The sequence below is a fragment of the Anguilla rostrata genome, chromosome 1 (genome assembly GCF_018555375.3).
Source record: "Anguilla rostrata isolate EN2019 chromosome 1, ASM1855537v3, whole genome shotgun sequence".
Lineage (NCBI taxonomy): Eukaryota > Metazoa > Chordata > Actinopteri > Anguilliformes > Anguillidae > Anguilla > Anguilla rostrata.
Genome location: NC_057933.1, coordinates 18,091,684 through 18,107,406, shown reverse-complemented (window position 1 = coordinate 18,107,406; position 15,723 = coordinate 18,091,684). Strand labels below are relative to the sequence as shown.

Here is a 15,723-nt window from a genome sequence, read left to right as displayed (position 1 = left end):
TATCATTAGATGTGACCCAGTGAGCACAAGCCCAAATCTAGATGTCTAGATGGGAGGAAATCTGTGCTGACATAAACAGATGCACCAATGCAACACTAGTACCTCTCTTTCTATGGATTGTTATTTCACCCCTTTGGGAGAATACTGACAGCTGCACGGATGAATTATTGACTGTATTCGCTTGACTTTCACTCAATACACTGGGGCTTATTTTGTAGCCTTCCCCTTTGAGTCTCTGTCAGACTCAAGTGTTAAGCACCTTGGCCAAAGGATTGCTTTTTTGTTATCTCTCCTGTCAGAAGAGTGACTGTATTCCATATGCTTTCAGACACTGTGGGCTGCCACAGGGTCCTACCACGGGGTGTTATGAATAGGGCCTTTCCTGTTACCTGTGTTCCACCTGACACCTCCTGCTATGAGCAGTGGATGCAGTTTGATCTTCTTCCACATTTCACCTGACTATCTTTAGATCAAACACTATCATCTTGGCAATGTCTCTAGGCTACATACTAAGCTGTGGGAACCCAAATGTGTTCAGTAATATCCCACCCACTTATGAAGAACGGCAGTGTTGCATATGCCCAGTTCTTGACACTGTGTGGACCATGTGTCTTCCAATAACAGGATTTTTTTCTCTCCAATTTTTCTTTGTTTTTGTTTTCGGTTAGAAAACATCTGGAAAAATGAAAACAGCTGTTCAGACAGGTGATGGAGGTCCATAGTGCATACAAGAGTGCAGACCTTCCATTTCTATTTGGAATTCAGGCTCAGTAAACATGGGCAGTGGCTATATATTTTATTTTTTTTACTGAGCAAATGACAGTATTTGGCAATCTATTCACTGCTAGTATTATTTTATACAATATATGATTATTTCAGTGCGTGAAGGGATTTAAGGATTGAAAAAGCGCCAATAAGTGCAGCATGGGAAAATTGGTTAAGTGTGCTAGAACATACAAGGCCTTCTTTATGTTTTCTTCTTGTCTCTGTCTTCTCTGTCCTGCCTCCCTCTTCATCTGCTTCTAATCTGGCTTTGGCCTTGGAATAACAGTCCTTGTCTTCTTGATGATACTTGCTTTTTGTGAAATGTAATGTGTGAATTATTCTACCCAACACTGTGAGTCACCTCTAGAATTCTTACATGCATGTTACTTAACTATTAATTTAAGCACTATTAATGTTAAGCTCAGTGTTTGGATCTGATGATAATCCAAAGATATCATCTTAGAATGAAGTTATCAAAATGACCAGAACCTGTATTGCTATATTTCATTTACAATTAGCATTAAGGTTTTAAGAAAGTTAGCTGGCTTATTCAAATTAGCTGGCTTATTCAATGAGCTCTACCAGCTCTCACTCTGTTACCATTTGATCATCAGTCTGTTTTCCCCCAATTAGTCTTTGTTTGTCAGCTTCTCTATTCTGAATAGCGCATCCATAACTTTTCCCACAAAAGGGCCTGGAATCCTTCTTGGTGAAGTGAAAGAGAATGCTTCAGGTTGCACCTGACTCCTGAATTTCTGAGCTCTCTGGGGTCTTTGAATAGAACTGGATTTTTAACCCACCCCTTGCTTTTTATTTTCAAAATGTGTCCACAAACTGTAGAATCTTATGAAAATTATGTTATGGCCATTATTAAATGAAATGACGAACAAGTGTAAATAATAAACTCATAAATAGTCTAACAACCTTACGTTTTTTCAACTATAATTTTTTCTTCAATCTCTTGCTTTCGTACACCATTAAATGCTTTTGGTTATACATACATATGCATAAACTGAACAGACAAAATTGAAATCGTACATTTTTTCTTTCTCAACAACGTCTTGCTGCCAGCGTTTCTTTCTGTCATGCTGTTATTCATATCCCTTATGGGTTTCAAACTTTCTGGTACTATATAGCCTATTTTATATGTTATTCAAGTTATGCCCTTATTATTTAATTTGACTTTTTGGACAAAGTAAAAAGCTAGATAAAAAAAAGACATAGCCAATCGACCCGTGAGTGGGATGAAAATTAATTTTTTAGAATGGATTTACATGGCCAGAATCCAGGTATTTTAAATAACCAATTTAACTCACAATATTTAGTACAATACAATTGCTGTTGCTGAATAAACCGTCTGGCGCAGCACATGTAGTGGTAAGACACGTTACTATAATCACGTTTTGAATTTTATGTTAAAATATACATAAACACGACAGTTCGAGACCCAATCCCGCACCTGCTTGGATCCAAGGGATTAAGAGGAGGGGCTCGCTTCCACTCAGTTCCAGCGCCGATTTCGGGAAAAGGAAATTCATATTCCGACATCCCGAGTAAACAGACAGTCGCCTGTTTATGCGAATTGTAGCGTAGTCTATGACTAAAAAGGAATTACACCCGATTTACCATTTCAAACGAACGACAGCAAACAATCAGCAATGCGTATACAGTTCAGGGGCGCTCGCGGTGAGTACATGGTCGTCTCGGCACAGAAGGCAATTTCTGACATGTAGCCTGAACAAGACCGTCGTGTTTTTAAACACGAAGATCAGTGATAATGCCTACAGGGGGACAGTCAGATAAATGCTACTTCTGTGAATTATACGCGGCATATTTCATTCTGGTGCGGAACACTACTTAACCCAATGCTTTTCAAATTGAAGCGGGGCTTAATTATTTGTCCGCCCTTTATAATTTAAAATTTTTTACGACGTACTACACTCTGTGACGTTCCGTAATATTCCACGTAGACGCAGCCAGGACTGAACTTGTATGCTACTTCGAGCTAATCAAGTTGGTCAATAAGAAAAGATGAGACGCCTTACTTCCGTTCAGTCACTTGATTTACAGGTCATTTAATATCCCGTATTTGAAAGCTTTGAGAAATATGGGACGCTACATCGAAATGATGATCCTGGCATATGTTCCTTTTTCTTCATTAAAGTGCCTTATTTCAGTATCTCCTGGCAACAGACAGATGAGGAGATGGAAAGGGATTGTGAAGGAAAGAGAAGACTGGAAGGAATAAATTTGGAATTAAGTTCAAGTCAGTGCACCACTGTAAGACATGATGTCTTGTCACTTTCGCAGTTTTATGTCTGTACTGTTAAGTTTCGGTATGAATGGCATGCATTCAGATTAATTGTCGTTGGTCTTCACAAACTCGAATACTTTGTTTCTGTTTCCTCTGTAAAGCGTCTTTGTGACAGTGTCTCTGTGAAAAGCTATGTACATATAAATTCGAATTGAATTGAATTAGAAGACTCAAATTCTGGGCAAAATAAGAGCGATATGCATTCTTTCTTCTAAAGCAATGACACTTACATGCACAACAATCTTTTTATTTTCACATCATGTTTTTAATAGGCCTTAACGATGATTACGTCAAATGCTAAATGCAGTGGTATTCCATTCGGGTGTAACGTTTTTGTAAACTTCTTACTGTGGAATATTAGAGAGGTATGGAGGCGCCAGGTGCCTTGATGACTTAATTGTGGTGATATAATCTTGTGACCAATTAAAATCCAATTAAAATGGAAGAAGATAATGTTGTAACTGAGGCCTTCATCACTGCTCATGCAAGTGGAGTAGTCACACCAGAAAACCATATCCTTGCGCTCCGAAACATGTCAACTCCCTTGACCCACTGGGATAACATAAGTGTAAAGGAGATCTTCCCTTTGGAGAGACACTTCTACAGCCAGGACAGAACGTACAGGGACTTCACCACCGCCATTCAGGTGCTTATCTTTATCGGCTCTCTATTGGGTAAGTGTACCACATGAATCACTGTTTTTATTACAGTAGCCTATGTCATAGCAATTAAGAACTGGCCTCCTAATAATACGATTGCAGGTTCAAATCCATTTCAGGGCACAGCAGTTGTGACCAGAGGCAACTCTCATGTTTTTCTGAAGGTTCCTACATACTGTGATGGACCATTCCTGACCCTTTCATCTCAACAAAACCCTATATTTAAATCATAAATGGTTAATTAGTTAAAAGTGGTTCAGGCGTCATTTTATTTGTAAAATCAACTATATTACACAGTATCCTTGACATACACATTTTGTTTACCATTCAAATCAAAAAATAAATAAATAAAATCTTTCACTTTGACTTGCCCAATGTCTTTGTGCAGCCCTGATATATGTCAAACATGCCCCTGTTTTTATCAGACAAAAATATACCATAGGATCTCACAACATAAGATTTATTATATTCCAAATGGGATTAAGAAAGTGACCATTCAAATATATGGTGGCTCACCTCAGGACATGCTTTAGTATTGGGCTTGTGGCTTTATAGAACAAGTGTTTTTATTGTTTTTATTGACAGTACCTTTATGACATGGGACCGTATACCAAATCAAATCTGCTTTTGGGATGTGGAGCTTTTGAAGAAAGCAACACAGGCAAACCTGTAAAATGTAAATTGTCCCAGCTGGCACATCACATCTGTGAAACAAACTTGGAACATCCAACAAAAGCACATGTGCCTAGCTGATATGCAAAACGGAACATTTCTCAAGTCATCGGAATGTACAGGTGTACAGGAAGGTGAATAGCCATTGTCTCCTTCATTTGCTTAACAATGCTTAAACCAAATGTCTCATGTCATTGCATTGTGTTATCCTTCGTTTTGTACAAATTTACACATTTTGTACAAAGACAACCTGAAAACATTTGGTTCTGGTGGTCTCATCAGCAGTTGGCAGTTTGTGTTTGTGTGTGTGTGCGTGTGTGTTCATCAGTGAAATGTGCTGTACTGAATAATGACCAAACACACTTGATGCTGGTCACTGTACTCTGGACCTGTTTTGTTGTGAGAAGTACGGCTGTCAGCGGTGTTGAGCAGTCCCCTTTAATAGGTTTGATTGGGATATAATGTAAATCACAGTAATGTGATGTCACAGAAGCAGATGCTGATGAAGGTCGCTGCATAAACTGCTGAAGTAATCATGTTCTTTCCTGATTAAGTAGATCTCACACAGTAGTCATCAAATAATTACCATGCCAGTCTGCGTGCTTTCCATATTAGACAAAAATTAATGATTTGTAATAACCTGCATTTAAATGAATGATATTTGTCTCTGCTAATGCTGAAAATGCCATACATATTTACCAGGATTAGATTAGGTGCTGTCCAGCTGAGGACCTGGATTTGGTGTCTGTGGAAGACTTGAATTTAAACTCAAATAGATGAACCATCGGGAAAGGAAATTGCCAGAAAGAAACTAGTCAACGGTGTCCCTGTAATTGTGGAATCACCGCTCAGTTGACCTCCAGCCCTATGAAAGGTTATCCATTTGAATTGAGTCTCTTGGACAGCAGATGCCCTGTTACATAAGATTACATTATTATCCTCTTTGCCCAGCAGATGCCCCGATCACTTATACATTTGGATAATTTACGGAACCTGTTCATCTATTATATGCTCTGAATCCCAGGTTTTAGAACAGACAAAAGAGCAGAGCCACAATGAATGCCTGTGAGTGCTAAGAGATGGAGGCAAACTGGTTAACTGCAAAAAAAGAGGTCTGGAAAAACCGTGATCATTTTCAGATTCAATTTGGCTGCTGTCGATCTGCACCACAAGGAAACAAATTGCAGGAACACTCATTTATTTCCTTGTGTTGAGCCCATTGTCACTGTGACAGGAGAATGAAAAGACGGTGGCAGTGAGGAAAAAGATGGAGATTGCACGGCTTTCCTTGCTGTATTTTCCATGCTCTCTTTTCTTGTAGTTTAACCCTATTAAGTCAGTTTTGTCAGCTTGGTTCATTGCCATTTTCATCTAAATTATAAAGAGGCCCTTTATAATTGAGGGAGTAGAAGGATGATGAAGTGATATTTGGATAACCCTATGGACTGCCATTGCAACCCTAGGTTGTGTTCAACAATATCTCAAGTGATGGTGGTAGTTGCTTCTTTTCACCCAACATTCTGTTCAGTCTTTTGAAGTATATATTTAGTGTGTATTTGATATCTGCAATGGCTTGTTTCTGTTTCAGTCTCTCCAAATGCTTTTTGCAGCCAGGTCTGCAGGTCATATTTCAGATTTCGGAACTGAATTTGTTTTACTTCAGTAGCTACAGACTTATGATTGGGAATTCAGCAATTGTGTTTAATCAGGCATATGTTTTTATGGAAGACTAAATATAGCTCCCTTTATAATTTGCTTTGGTACCAGATGTACTGCTATAAATAGCACTATAGTTGCAAGAGAGGCTCACGGAGTGGAAATGAGCTTCTGAGTTTAGGTTCTTCAAGCTCACAGTATATACTCATGTTTTTTCTTGTTGGTGAAATAGGGTGTATCATTCATGAGCACTTGTATCAAGCATAGATTTACTCATGGCTAACAGACTTCCCCCTAGTAATCTCATTAAACCTTTTCAAATGGGCCAAGTTTAGTTGAATTGTGAGACATTAATTAGCGAAAATTTCTAGCAAATATAATTAATTCATCATGTGTATGGAGTTTTGTATGTACCATAATACAATCTGCACAGTTTACAGTCATGCACACACACGCACGTTCCTCTTCTGGCAACTCTACCCAATGTGACTCAACCTTTGTATGCTATTTCTGTGCCACTCTTGTAGGTAACACCATGGTGCTGTGGTCCACATGCCGCACTTCTGTCTTCAAGTCTGTGACCAACTGCTTCATCAGGAACTTAGCTTGCTCTGGCATCTGTGCCAGCCTGGTGTGTGTGCCCTTTGACATTGTGCTGAATGCCAGCCCACACTGCTGCTGGTGGGCCTACACCTTGCTCTTCTGCAAGGTCATCAAGTTCCTCCATAAGCTGTTCAGCTCCGTCATCATCCTCAGCTTCACGGCCATAGCCCTGGACAGGTACTGTAGATGGGTCGCAGTTTACCAGAAGCCTCCAGGCAGGCTACTAAAAAGATGAGCACATCTGTGGAAACATGTTCATTCATCATTTTTATCATGATGATGTAGCATATTTGTCATATTTGTTTCAGTATTGCACTGAAATTGTGATAGTCTTATATAACAGCTAAGTGATGCTTCCTCATGAGTGATCCTCCTTTTTCTGTGTTGTGGAGTTCCTTCAGGGATTTCCAGAATTTGTTTGACATCAGCATCTTGCTTCTAGGGTTTCTGTTAATTCTGAAATATTTGGCTCCGTGTTATACTTGTCATACACAATATCAGGCCATAGGAGGATCCCTAAGGGTATTTTTATGGTTCAGTCCTTTTGTGACTTAGTCTGTGATTCATTCCTCTTCTACCACTATCCTTGGGAAATTCCACTTTTTTCCACAAATTTCCAAAAATAGAATTTTATTGCATGAAAGAGTACAAGGCTCAGCTAAGGCACTTCCTCCTTCAAAAGCATGGGAACTGTAGAATGAAATGAGTTATTATTGCTGTATACATTTGGATTTTAGATCAAAAGATGAATATGAGACAAAAGTAGAGAAAATTAGCTTCTATTTCATAATATTTACATGCATGTATGATTCACTATTTTACAGAAGCAGTTGTTTATGTGTATGATTCCCTCCATTTTCAGCTCTGATGTTCCCATACTTTTTGATAGCACTGTATATGCAAGCACACACAAAGGAAGAGATAAGAGGCCCACTCTTCCCTCACCACAAAAACGTCTGTTGTAACAAGGCTTTCAGTCTTCTAGGAGACTTAAAATCTTATTTTTTTCTCTCAAGTAGAAAATATTAGCCTGTTTTAAGTTACTGATTGCCTGACAAGTTAAATTTTCTGACCTCATTGGCAAATCTTGAAATGAGTCAAACTGTTTTACCTCATTGATAATACTTTTCTCTTGTTCATCAAATGAAGTGATAATAATTTTAGTAATAGAGTTTTTAAGTCTAAAAATAAAATGAAAAATACTTGTTGAGATTGACTTATTTTTTTATTTTTGGAAACTTGGCACGTGCCCTGTGTGCTTCTACCTGTTTAGACCGTATGATTTTTTGTGTGCCACAATAAATTATGGAGACTTGAAGCCTTGGACGAGACAAGGAGGGATAAGCGTAAGTCTGGCCCGTGCATACTGGTGGCCTTGCAGTGTATAAAGGTCCCCTTCATCCATTCAGTTAAAACGGCCATGCCTGAACAGTGAATAAAGTGAGAGTGACTAAGCCGCAGCATAAGCTGCATAGTAACAGTATGGGCTTTGTGTCTCACCAGTGATTGTATGGCAGAGTGGGCGTACAGGTCCTCCCCAGCTAACAAACAGAAAGGCCCACTAACAGCCTGCCACGGGCACTGCTGTAGGTCCACATTCTATAGTTAAAGTAAGATTTATTTGACTATAAATTTAAGCAACTTCATTTTATAAATATTTTCGTCTTACAAATCATCAAATCAAGCAGGCCAACCTCAGGGGAATCTCAGAGTAGACCAAGCCTCCCACTCCCCCATGTGGTGCTGGTCTAAGTCATATTTACTATTTGCTTAGCTGGTGCCCTTATGCAGGCTGGTTTTTGTCACCAAACATTGTATGTTTACACATCAAGTTATGTTCTGAAGCAGATTAGGTTAAGCAGTTTGTTTAAGGATACTGTGCCTGATATAAACCACAATCGGGCAGGTACAGTCAAAAGTCAGTTCCCTAACTGCACCTTCAAACTGCTACCATGGAGATAAGTACATTTTAGGAGATACAGCAGAAAAATAATTTTTGTATTCAGAAAAAAATATGAAAAGAAAAGAACTTCAGTGCACCTACAGTGCAGTCCTGCTGAAAAACAATGCATGCTTTTGAATCAGCTCCACCTCCTTGAAGTATATTTGTGTGGTCATGTGTTACAGTGATGTCCAACATTACATGATACACAGTATCATTTTATCATCTGTAAGCTCTGGGTCATTGTGTCTGTATCATGTGGTAAAAACACTTGCATTTAATACTTAAGTCTTACCACAGTAACAGTGTCTTTTTTATTTTATTATTCTTGAGGTTTTTCTGTTAACCTTAACAATATGTTTTGACTTTTTAATATCTCATTTTCAGGTACTACTCAGTTTTGTATCCACTAGAGAGGAAAATCTCGGACTCCAAATCCCGAGACTTGCTCATCTACATCTGGGTCCATGCTGTTGTGGCCAGTGTGCCCGTGTTTGCCGTGACCAACGTGACAGACATCTACGCCACAGCCCTGTGTACGGAGCCCCAGAGCCCTTCTCTGGGCCACCTGGTCTATGTGGTGGCCTACAACGCCAGCACAGTGGTCCTGCCGCTGAGTGTGGTCTTTGTCCTCATGGTGCTGATCCGCAGGGCCCTGAGCGCCAGTCAGAAGAAGAAGGTGATCATCGCCGCCCTGCGCACGCCCCAGAACAGCATCTCCATCCCCTACGTTTCTCAGCGCGAGGCGGAGCTGCATGCCATGCTGCTGTCCATGGTGCTGACTTTCCTGGTCTGCAGCGTGCCCTACGCCACGCTGGTGGTCTACCGATTGGCGATGGACGCCCCCGAGCTCTCGACGTTCCTTTTGCTCACTGCAGTCTGGCTGCCCAAAGTCTCTCTGCTTGCCAACCCGCTGCTCTTCCTCACCGTCAACAGGTCGGTGCGCAAGTGCCTGCTGGGCACCCTGGCCCAACTGCACCGGCGCTACAGCCGGCGCAACGCGGTGAGGGCCGGCGGCCTGGTGGAGGTGGTGGGCGAGCCGGGCGTGCGCTCGGGCAGCCAGCTCCTGGAGATGTTCAACATCGGGCAGCAGCAGATCTTCCAGGCCACCGAAGAGGACGAGGAGAATGAGGTGCGCTCCGTGGCGTCCGGGGACTTTCAGCACAGTGAGCTGGAGCAAGCCCCTCCCCCCTCGGGCCTCGGGCTCAGGTCTTCGCAGCCGCAGGCGGGCGCCGGTGGGCCGGGTGCCGGGGGCGCGGTCCCCAAGTGCTCCCCGCTGCACGGCTGCGCAGAATCCTCCTCCCAGGTGGCTCCAGCCATGCCCTTGGAAGGGGAAGAGGGCGGCGACAAGTACACCACGCAGATGGGCTTCGGGCCCTTTGAGCTGCCCCCGCAGTGGCTCTCAGAGACCAGGAACAGCAAGAAGAGGCTCCTTCCCCCGCTGGGGAACACTCCCGAGGAGCTCATCCAGACCAAGCAGCCCAAGATCCGCACCACAGAGAGACGTATCAGCAGAAACAACAAAGTCAGTATATTCCCCATAGTGGACCCATGAGATTTACACGCAACTTTTTCCCACACTCTTTCATTTCTGCTGTGGAGCACACAATATTCCCTTTTCAGCTTCATCAGACTGCTCTTTTTTTGGCAGGAGAATATTTGAACAGTAGATCTTATTTAGGACAGATTATTGCATTATTGCAGGACTTCTACAAATTTATAATCAAAGTTTAATGTACGGCATATTTTCATTTTACGCTTCCACAACGACAGTGTTATATAACCAATTTTCATATTTTTTTAAACAACATTTCACTCTTGCATACTAATGGGACTGGATTCAGCTCTGTGATCATTGTGAATGGAAATACTCTTCTTTCCAAATCAGGCTCCCAAAGCAGGATCATGTGACCCACCATGAGCTGGCAGTTTCCTTATGATTTCCCCATTTTAATGAGTCAATTTGGGATGTTTTCTTTAAAAAAAACAAAAAAACAACATTTTCGCTAATGATGTATCAGAAGGCAAACCTTTTTTCTTTATGTAACATTATTCCAGCAAACGTGGCGAGTGTTTTCCATGAGTCAGATAATTGTTTGTAATAAAATAATTTGATCATTCAGCTGTTTTTCTGTAGCAGGCAGGCACTAAATGAGGCAGTTTATTCAAGTAAGTATAGAATTACAACACTCATTTTACAGTTGCCAAAATGTATTATTCAGAGAATATTTAAATGATAAAATTGGGTTCTGTTCTGGCTGTGTACTTTCAAAGCAATACATATTAAAGGCTTTGTTGAACAGTGCTCTGTAAAATTTAATCATAATCACAACTCCTGTAATTACATTGCTGTAATTTTGATGACTTCATTGGTAGCAATATATATTTAATTCACTGTGTAATAATTCTCTAACGATACAGACCTACTTCATTAAAAAAAAACATTTAAAAGGCAATATTTTTTTTGATTCAGGAGAAGTCATTAAATTTGACCCTTGAAACACACTGATCAAATCTGTTTTTTTTTATCGTGGTACTGTTCTTTAGACACTATGAACTCCTCAATAATTCAGTGAGGTTTTTAATTATTTCTAACATTGCTGAAAATGCATAACAGTCATAAGTATACTTGTAAGACATAATGTTAAATGTATGTATTAAATGTATGTATAAAGAGCAGCGGGGAACCAAATAATTATGTTACAGTTTTCTCATTTAGATTTCAATATTTCGTATTGTTCAACAGAAATTAGGTGCTTGGAATTGGACACGAACAAAACAATGTGCAAAGCACAAGCTTGCCCAGAATTATACTGTTTTCTAGGCTTACATGTGTTTATGTTCTGTTATTTTCAAAGCTCATAGCGTGTTCTGTCATTGCTACTCACAGCATAGAATGGGTGGTTTATGGTTTTGACCAACCACCAGGTCATGTTTTCAATGCTATTGTGATTTTAAAATGTGTGACGAAACAAATTGTGACAAAACAAGGGAAACCAAATAGCATTTTAGACCCCATAAATTCTCTTATTAAACATAATCTGATTTACCTCTCAGTGGTGAAAACAGCCTTTTCTGAATGCACCCCATTTTCATTGAGGTACTAAATATTTTTCAAATTTAGTTGCATATTCTTCTGTACTATTTTGAAAAGGCAAGAAAAGTAAGATTGATCTTTTCATCATAGTAATGCTGTGAATTGACCATTTGCATTGGTATTGCAGAGCTAAATTTAACCACTGTTAGTTCTTTCTGAAGTGCCAGCAACAAAGATGACTTAATATGCAGTAAATCTTCCATCACATTGTTTCTTTTATTTTAAGAACATTTTACATTAATTGTTACGAAGTTACAGACTATGTGTACGACCAGAACAACAAGAACAGCAAGGGGGTCAAATACACCAAATAACACCAATGAGAAAGATTACTAAATAAAATAGGCTTAAAATAGAGCCTTTGCTCATTACCATGTCTAGGTTGAAAATAGAATTTTGTCTTTTTAAGTTCTTAGTCATGCACCACAAAGGAAATACAGCAGTAAATGCAGTGAATGTAGTAAATTATGTAGTTTTCTAGTTCCCAATAAATTAATTTTATCCTCCGCAAAATGATACATTTATTGTAATGGTGACATGAAATTTTAATGTGGTTTTTGTCCATATATAATTTATGAATTGTGAATAATTTAGCTTCCTTTTCTGGCCATAGGCACCACTAAACTGTATAATGAAACTTGCACCCCCCCTCCCCCCCATCCACACACTCACACATGAACATAGATGCTTATTCATGCAAAGTACAATATCCAAACAGCCATTTGCCGACGAAGCCACTGTGATATACCCACAGCAAAACCTGGATCAATAAATCTTCCACTGTATGCTTTAATGTACCAGTTTTTGTGTGGACAACCAGTGTAAATAATGACTGAAGCTCTTATCAGAAGCTGAAAGGTGCAATTCACTATCAGTAAACACAAGAGCAACCAAGAGACTAGCACTGAGTTTACCTGAAAGCTTGAAAGGCCTTCTGCAATTACAATAATTCTGGTATGTTCTGATAATGAATGTGATTTGTTGTATGTAGCTTTGTTGCTTTGTGATTTCATATAATTACAGTTTATACCAGTCTTATACATTTCTCTCAGAAAGTACTTGACGTCATATTGCAACTTTGTATGTTCTCTCAAGAGCCACTAACAGGGAGAGAGCATGCTCAGAGTAGTTAACACTTACACATTTCAAGCATCCTCTAGTGGCAAGTCCTCAGTGAGTCCTGTTGCCCTACCTGGTGTAATTTCTTTGCCGAAAGTACACCATAATTTTCCTTGCACCAGGATCTGCATGTCAGCTTTCACATGCCTATCAGTGCTGACTGCAAAATGGAAAGATGAGTCAGGAATATTTACTGTAAAAATTACGTGCATGGTTAAGCCTGCAATGCTTTATGTCGCAAATTAAAATTTCTCACATGTATCCTGGTTCACTGGCAAAGACAAACATGCAAACAATGCCTTGTCTTCTTGGAATGGTTTTCAGTCAGAATGATCATGTTACCAGGTGTTGCTGAGAATGAAGTTGAATCTTCAGCCACCTAAGTCCACTCCTGAGGCACTATGGTACCCTCGGCCCAGTCAATTGTGCAGTGTTTCTTGGTTTTGACATTTCACATGGTTATCGTGAAGAAGAGGAAATAAACTGATCTTGTTCCACCTAGGTTGCCAGAACTGTGACAGGTTTATTGAACTCTTTCAAAAATAAATAAATAAATAAATAGAAGAAATTGTAGGATGGTCATGGTAGGGTGACCATGGTAACCTTGCGCTCTGGTTGTGAGAGGTTCAAGGTACATTATGTGGGCTGTGACAGTATAGAGTGGTATGACTGACATTTGTGACTGTTTGAAAATGGACTCTCTTCCTTCTGCTAAGTTCTCTTTTCTTCATCTTTGAAGAACAACCAAGGTGCATTAAAGACCCTGCTTTCAATGGGGTTCATATGCTCAACTCACATTTGTGGCGTGCGATGGAAGAAGCACATCAGTAGACCCACATTTATTGACTGACCAAAGGGGCTACTGCAGTAATGGCATTTTATTGCTATTTCATTTTCATGTTTTCCCCCCCCCAAGATTTTATCTGGGTGTCCATTCCAGAAGTTTGTTGACTGTACAAGTTGTGTTCTGTGTTTAAAAGTGCTAGACTGTCAACTTCATTGAACACATCAGTGGGCCTTTTGTCTGAAATGTACTATACTGCAGAATATTATTGACATTTTATGCACAGGGTAAACGTGATAAAAGACTGTGTCATGTGTTTGTTGAGATCAGCCACTGTAGATTATGTAGTTTATGTGCTACATTGAGAGAACAGTTGCTGTTATTTGCAGCATGCAATAGACTGATAGTTGATGGGAAGGAATACAGCAATGTCATCTTTAATAACATATATTTATGATTTACATTTTATGTGCATATATTCCTGATAGTATGATTTTTAAATCAGACAACCTTCTTCAGAAGAGCTTTATGTGGCCTATCATTAACAGTAGATGCCTTTATTGTACTAATAATCAGTGTGCGTATCATGATGTGGCCTAGATTATTTTAAACCCTTTGAGAAAGGGAATTAATTAGTAGTAATCGTCTTTGGCAATACAGCACAATTGTGTGTTTCAGCCTGAGCTGTGGCACATGACGTGCTGGTGTTTCTGTGAACAGAGTCGCTGTTCTTACAGTGGTCACAGAAGTGAGATGAAATTGCCATTGTCATAAATTGATTCCACCTTTCATCATCACCATTCTCTTTATCTTCCTCAATCAAATCCTTTGACATCTCCCCCATTAACAGTGCTACCATCATTGCTGTCATTGGTAGTGTGGTTTTACTGCCACACTGAAGGTTTCAGTTTGGCTTTGTTTTTTTAAATCACTGTAATCATGAATGTTTAAAATGACATGAATGTTTAATGTTCTGTCAGCTCTTTTCTTATTCACTCAAGTGGCTAGGTGAAAATGGAGAGTTTATGAATAATTGGTGGGTCATAATTGGTTTACATTGCTGATAACATGACCATAAAAGTAATGCAATGCACTGTGAGATGCATTTTAATGTTCAGACATAACTGTAAACAAATATTTTGACAAGTATAATAATGAATAACTTGAAATGTGTACATATATGGATAACTACCAAAATAAAGAAAACACGTACATAAATAAGGGATGCACATACACATAAATACAGTAAGTGTATTGAAGGCAGATGCTTCCACACAGATGTGGTTCCTCAGCAAATTAACATCTCATCACGCTTGCAAAAATGCTGGAGAGGCCCAATTAGGCCCACTATAGTTATAAGAAGAGATCTCAGTGACTTTGAAAGAGGTATGGTTATTGGGGCATGTTTGTCAAGAGCTTCACTGATGAAGACTGCTGAACTTGCAGATGTTTCATGAGGAATAGTGGTGTGGTGATTTTCACATGGAAGCCTGAGGAAATTACATGATCAGCTAGGGGCAACTTCAGTCCGTAGCACATGATGTCTGTGCATGGGTTAGAGATACAAAGCAGAACAGACTCACAGCTCTGAATCACTGGACTGAAAATATCAGTCTGGGGTGTGAGCACTTACATGAAAAACAGTCAGTCAAGAACTTTGAGTGGGATACAGTGGTTGTTTCTTGTATGTTGGCCGAACCTGTAAATTGGAGCAGATTACGCCTGAGGCAACAAGGTAAGAGCTTTGGTAGCTTTTGGCTTAGCAGACCAATGTTGTTCCAATGTACTGTAAGCAGTGAGATACACAGAGCTGACGTGAACACCATGAAAGACCTGAAAAACAGTGCTTTTAATCTGGATTTGCATTCCTTGAAAAGCTCATTGAAATTCATTTCTTCCCACACTTCCTTATTAGAAGGGTTTAGGGTATTTTATATTTCCTCTATCCAAAGGGCTTATGTGTTTCTGGAACAGACACAATGGCCTTTAATCATTGAAAGGTTTGTGGTAGATGTGTCACATGACCACTTTTCAGACTACAATGGGATTAAAATGAGTTCACTCAAGTTGTTTTAGAGATAGGGAATATGATCAAATAATGGATATCAGCTG

The 15,723-nt window shown here is 39.7% G+C and overlaps 1 protein-coding gene across 4 annotated transcripts; it reads left to right on the top strand.

Annotated features, from left to right (window-relative positions):
- Positions 1 to 2,233: 2,233 nt before the first annotated feature.
- LOC135250534 (G-protein coupled receptor 176-like) lies at positions 2,234 to 12,435 on the top strand. 4 transcript variants are annotated; one of them, XM_064326908.1, is made up of 4 exons: positions 2,234 to 2,451; positions 2,930 to 3,753; positions 6,594 to 6,846; positions 8,999 to 12,435. In XM_064326908.1, exons 2-4 carry the CDS (start codon positions 3,519 to 3,521, stop codon positions 10,164 to 10,166), a joined length of 1,656 nt encoding a protein of 551 aa, XP_064182978.1. In that variant the 5' UTR covers positions 2,234 to 2,451; positions 2,930 to 3,518; the 3' UTR covers positions 10,167 to 12,435. The 4 variants fall into 4 exon arrangements, with proteins under 4 accessions (XP_064182978.1, XP_064182988.1, XP_064182999.1 ...); XM_064326918.1 differs by having other exon boundaries at positions 2,234 to 3,045; positions 3,569 to 3,753; XM_064326929.1 differs by having other exon boundaries at positions 2,234 to 3,725.
- Positions 12,436 to 15,723: the final 3,288 nt, after the last annotated feature.

Bases quoted from the DNA above. Each gene is read 5' to 3' on its own strand.
- LOC135250534 (XM_064326908.1), top strand. From the start codon at position 3,519: ATGGAAGAAGATAATGTTGTAACTGAGGCCTTCATCACTGCTCATGCA. The intron at 3,754-6,593 runs GTAAGTGTACCA...CCACTCTTGTAG, and splicing joins CTTTATCGGCTCTCTATTGG to GTAACACCATGGTGCTGTGG. The intron at 6,847-8,998 runs GTACTGTAGATG...TCTCATTTTCAG, and splicing joins ACGGCCATAGCCCTGGACAG to GTACTACTCAGTTTTGTATC.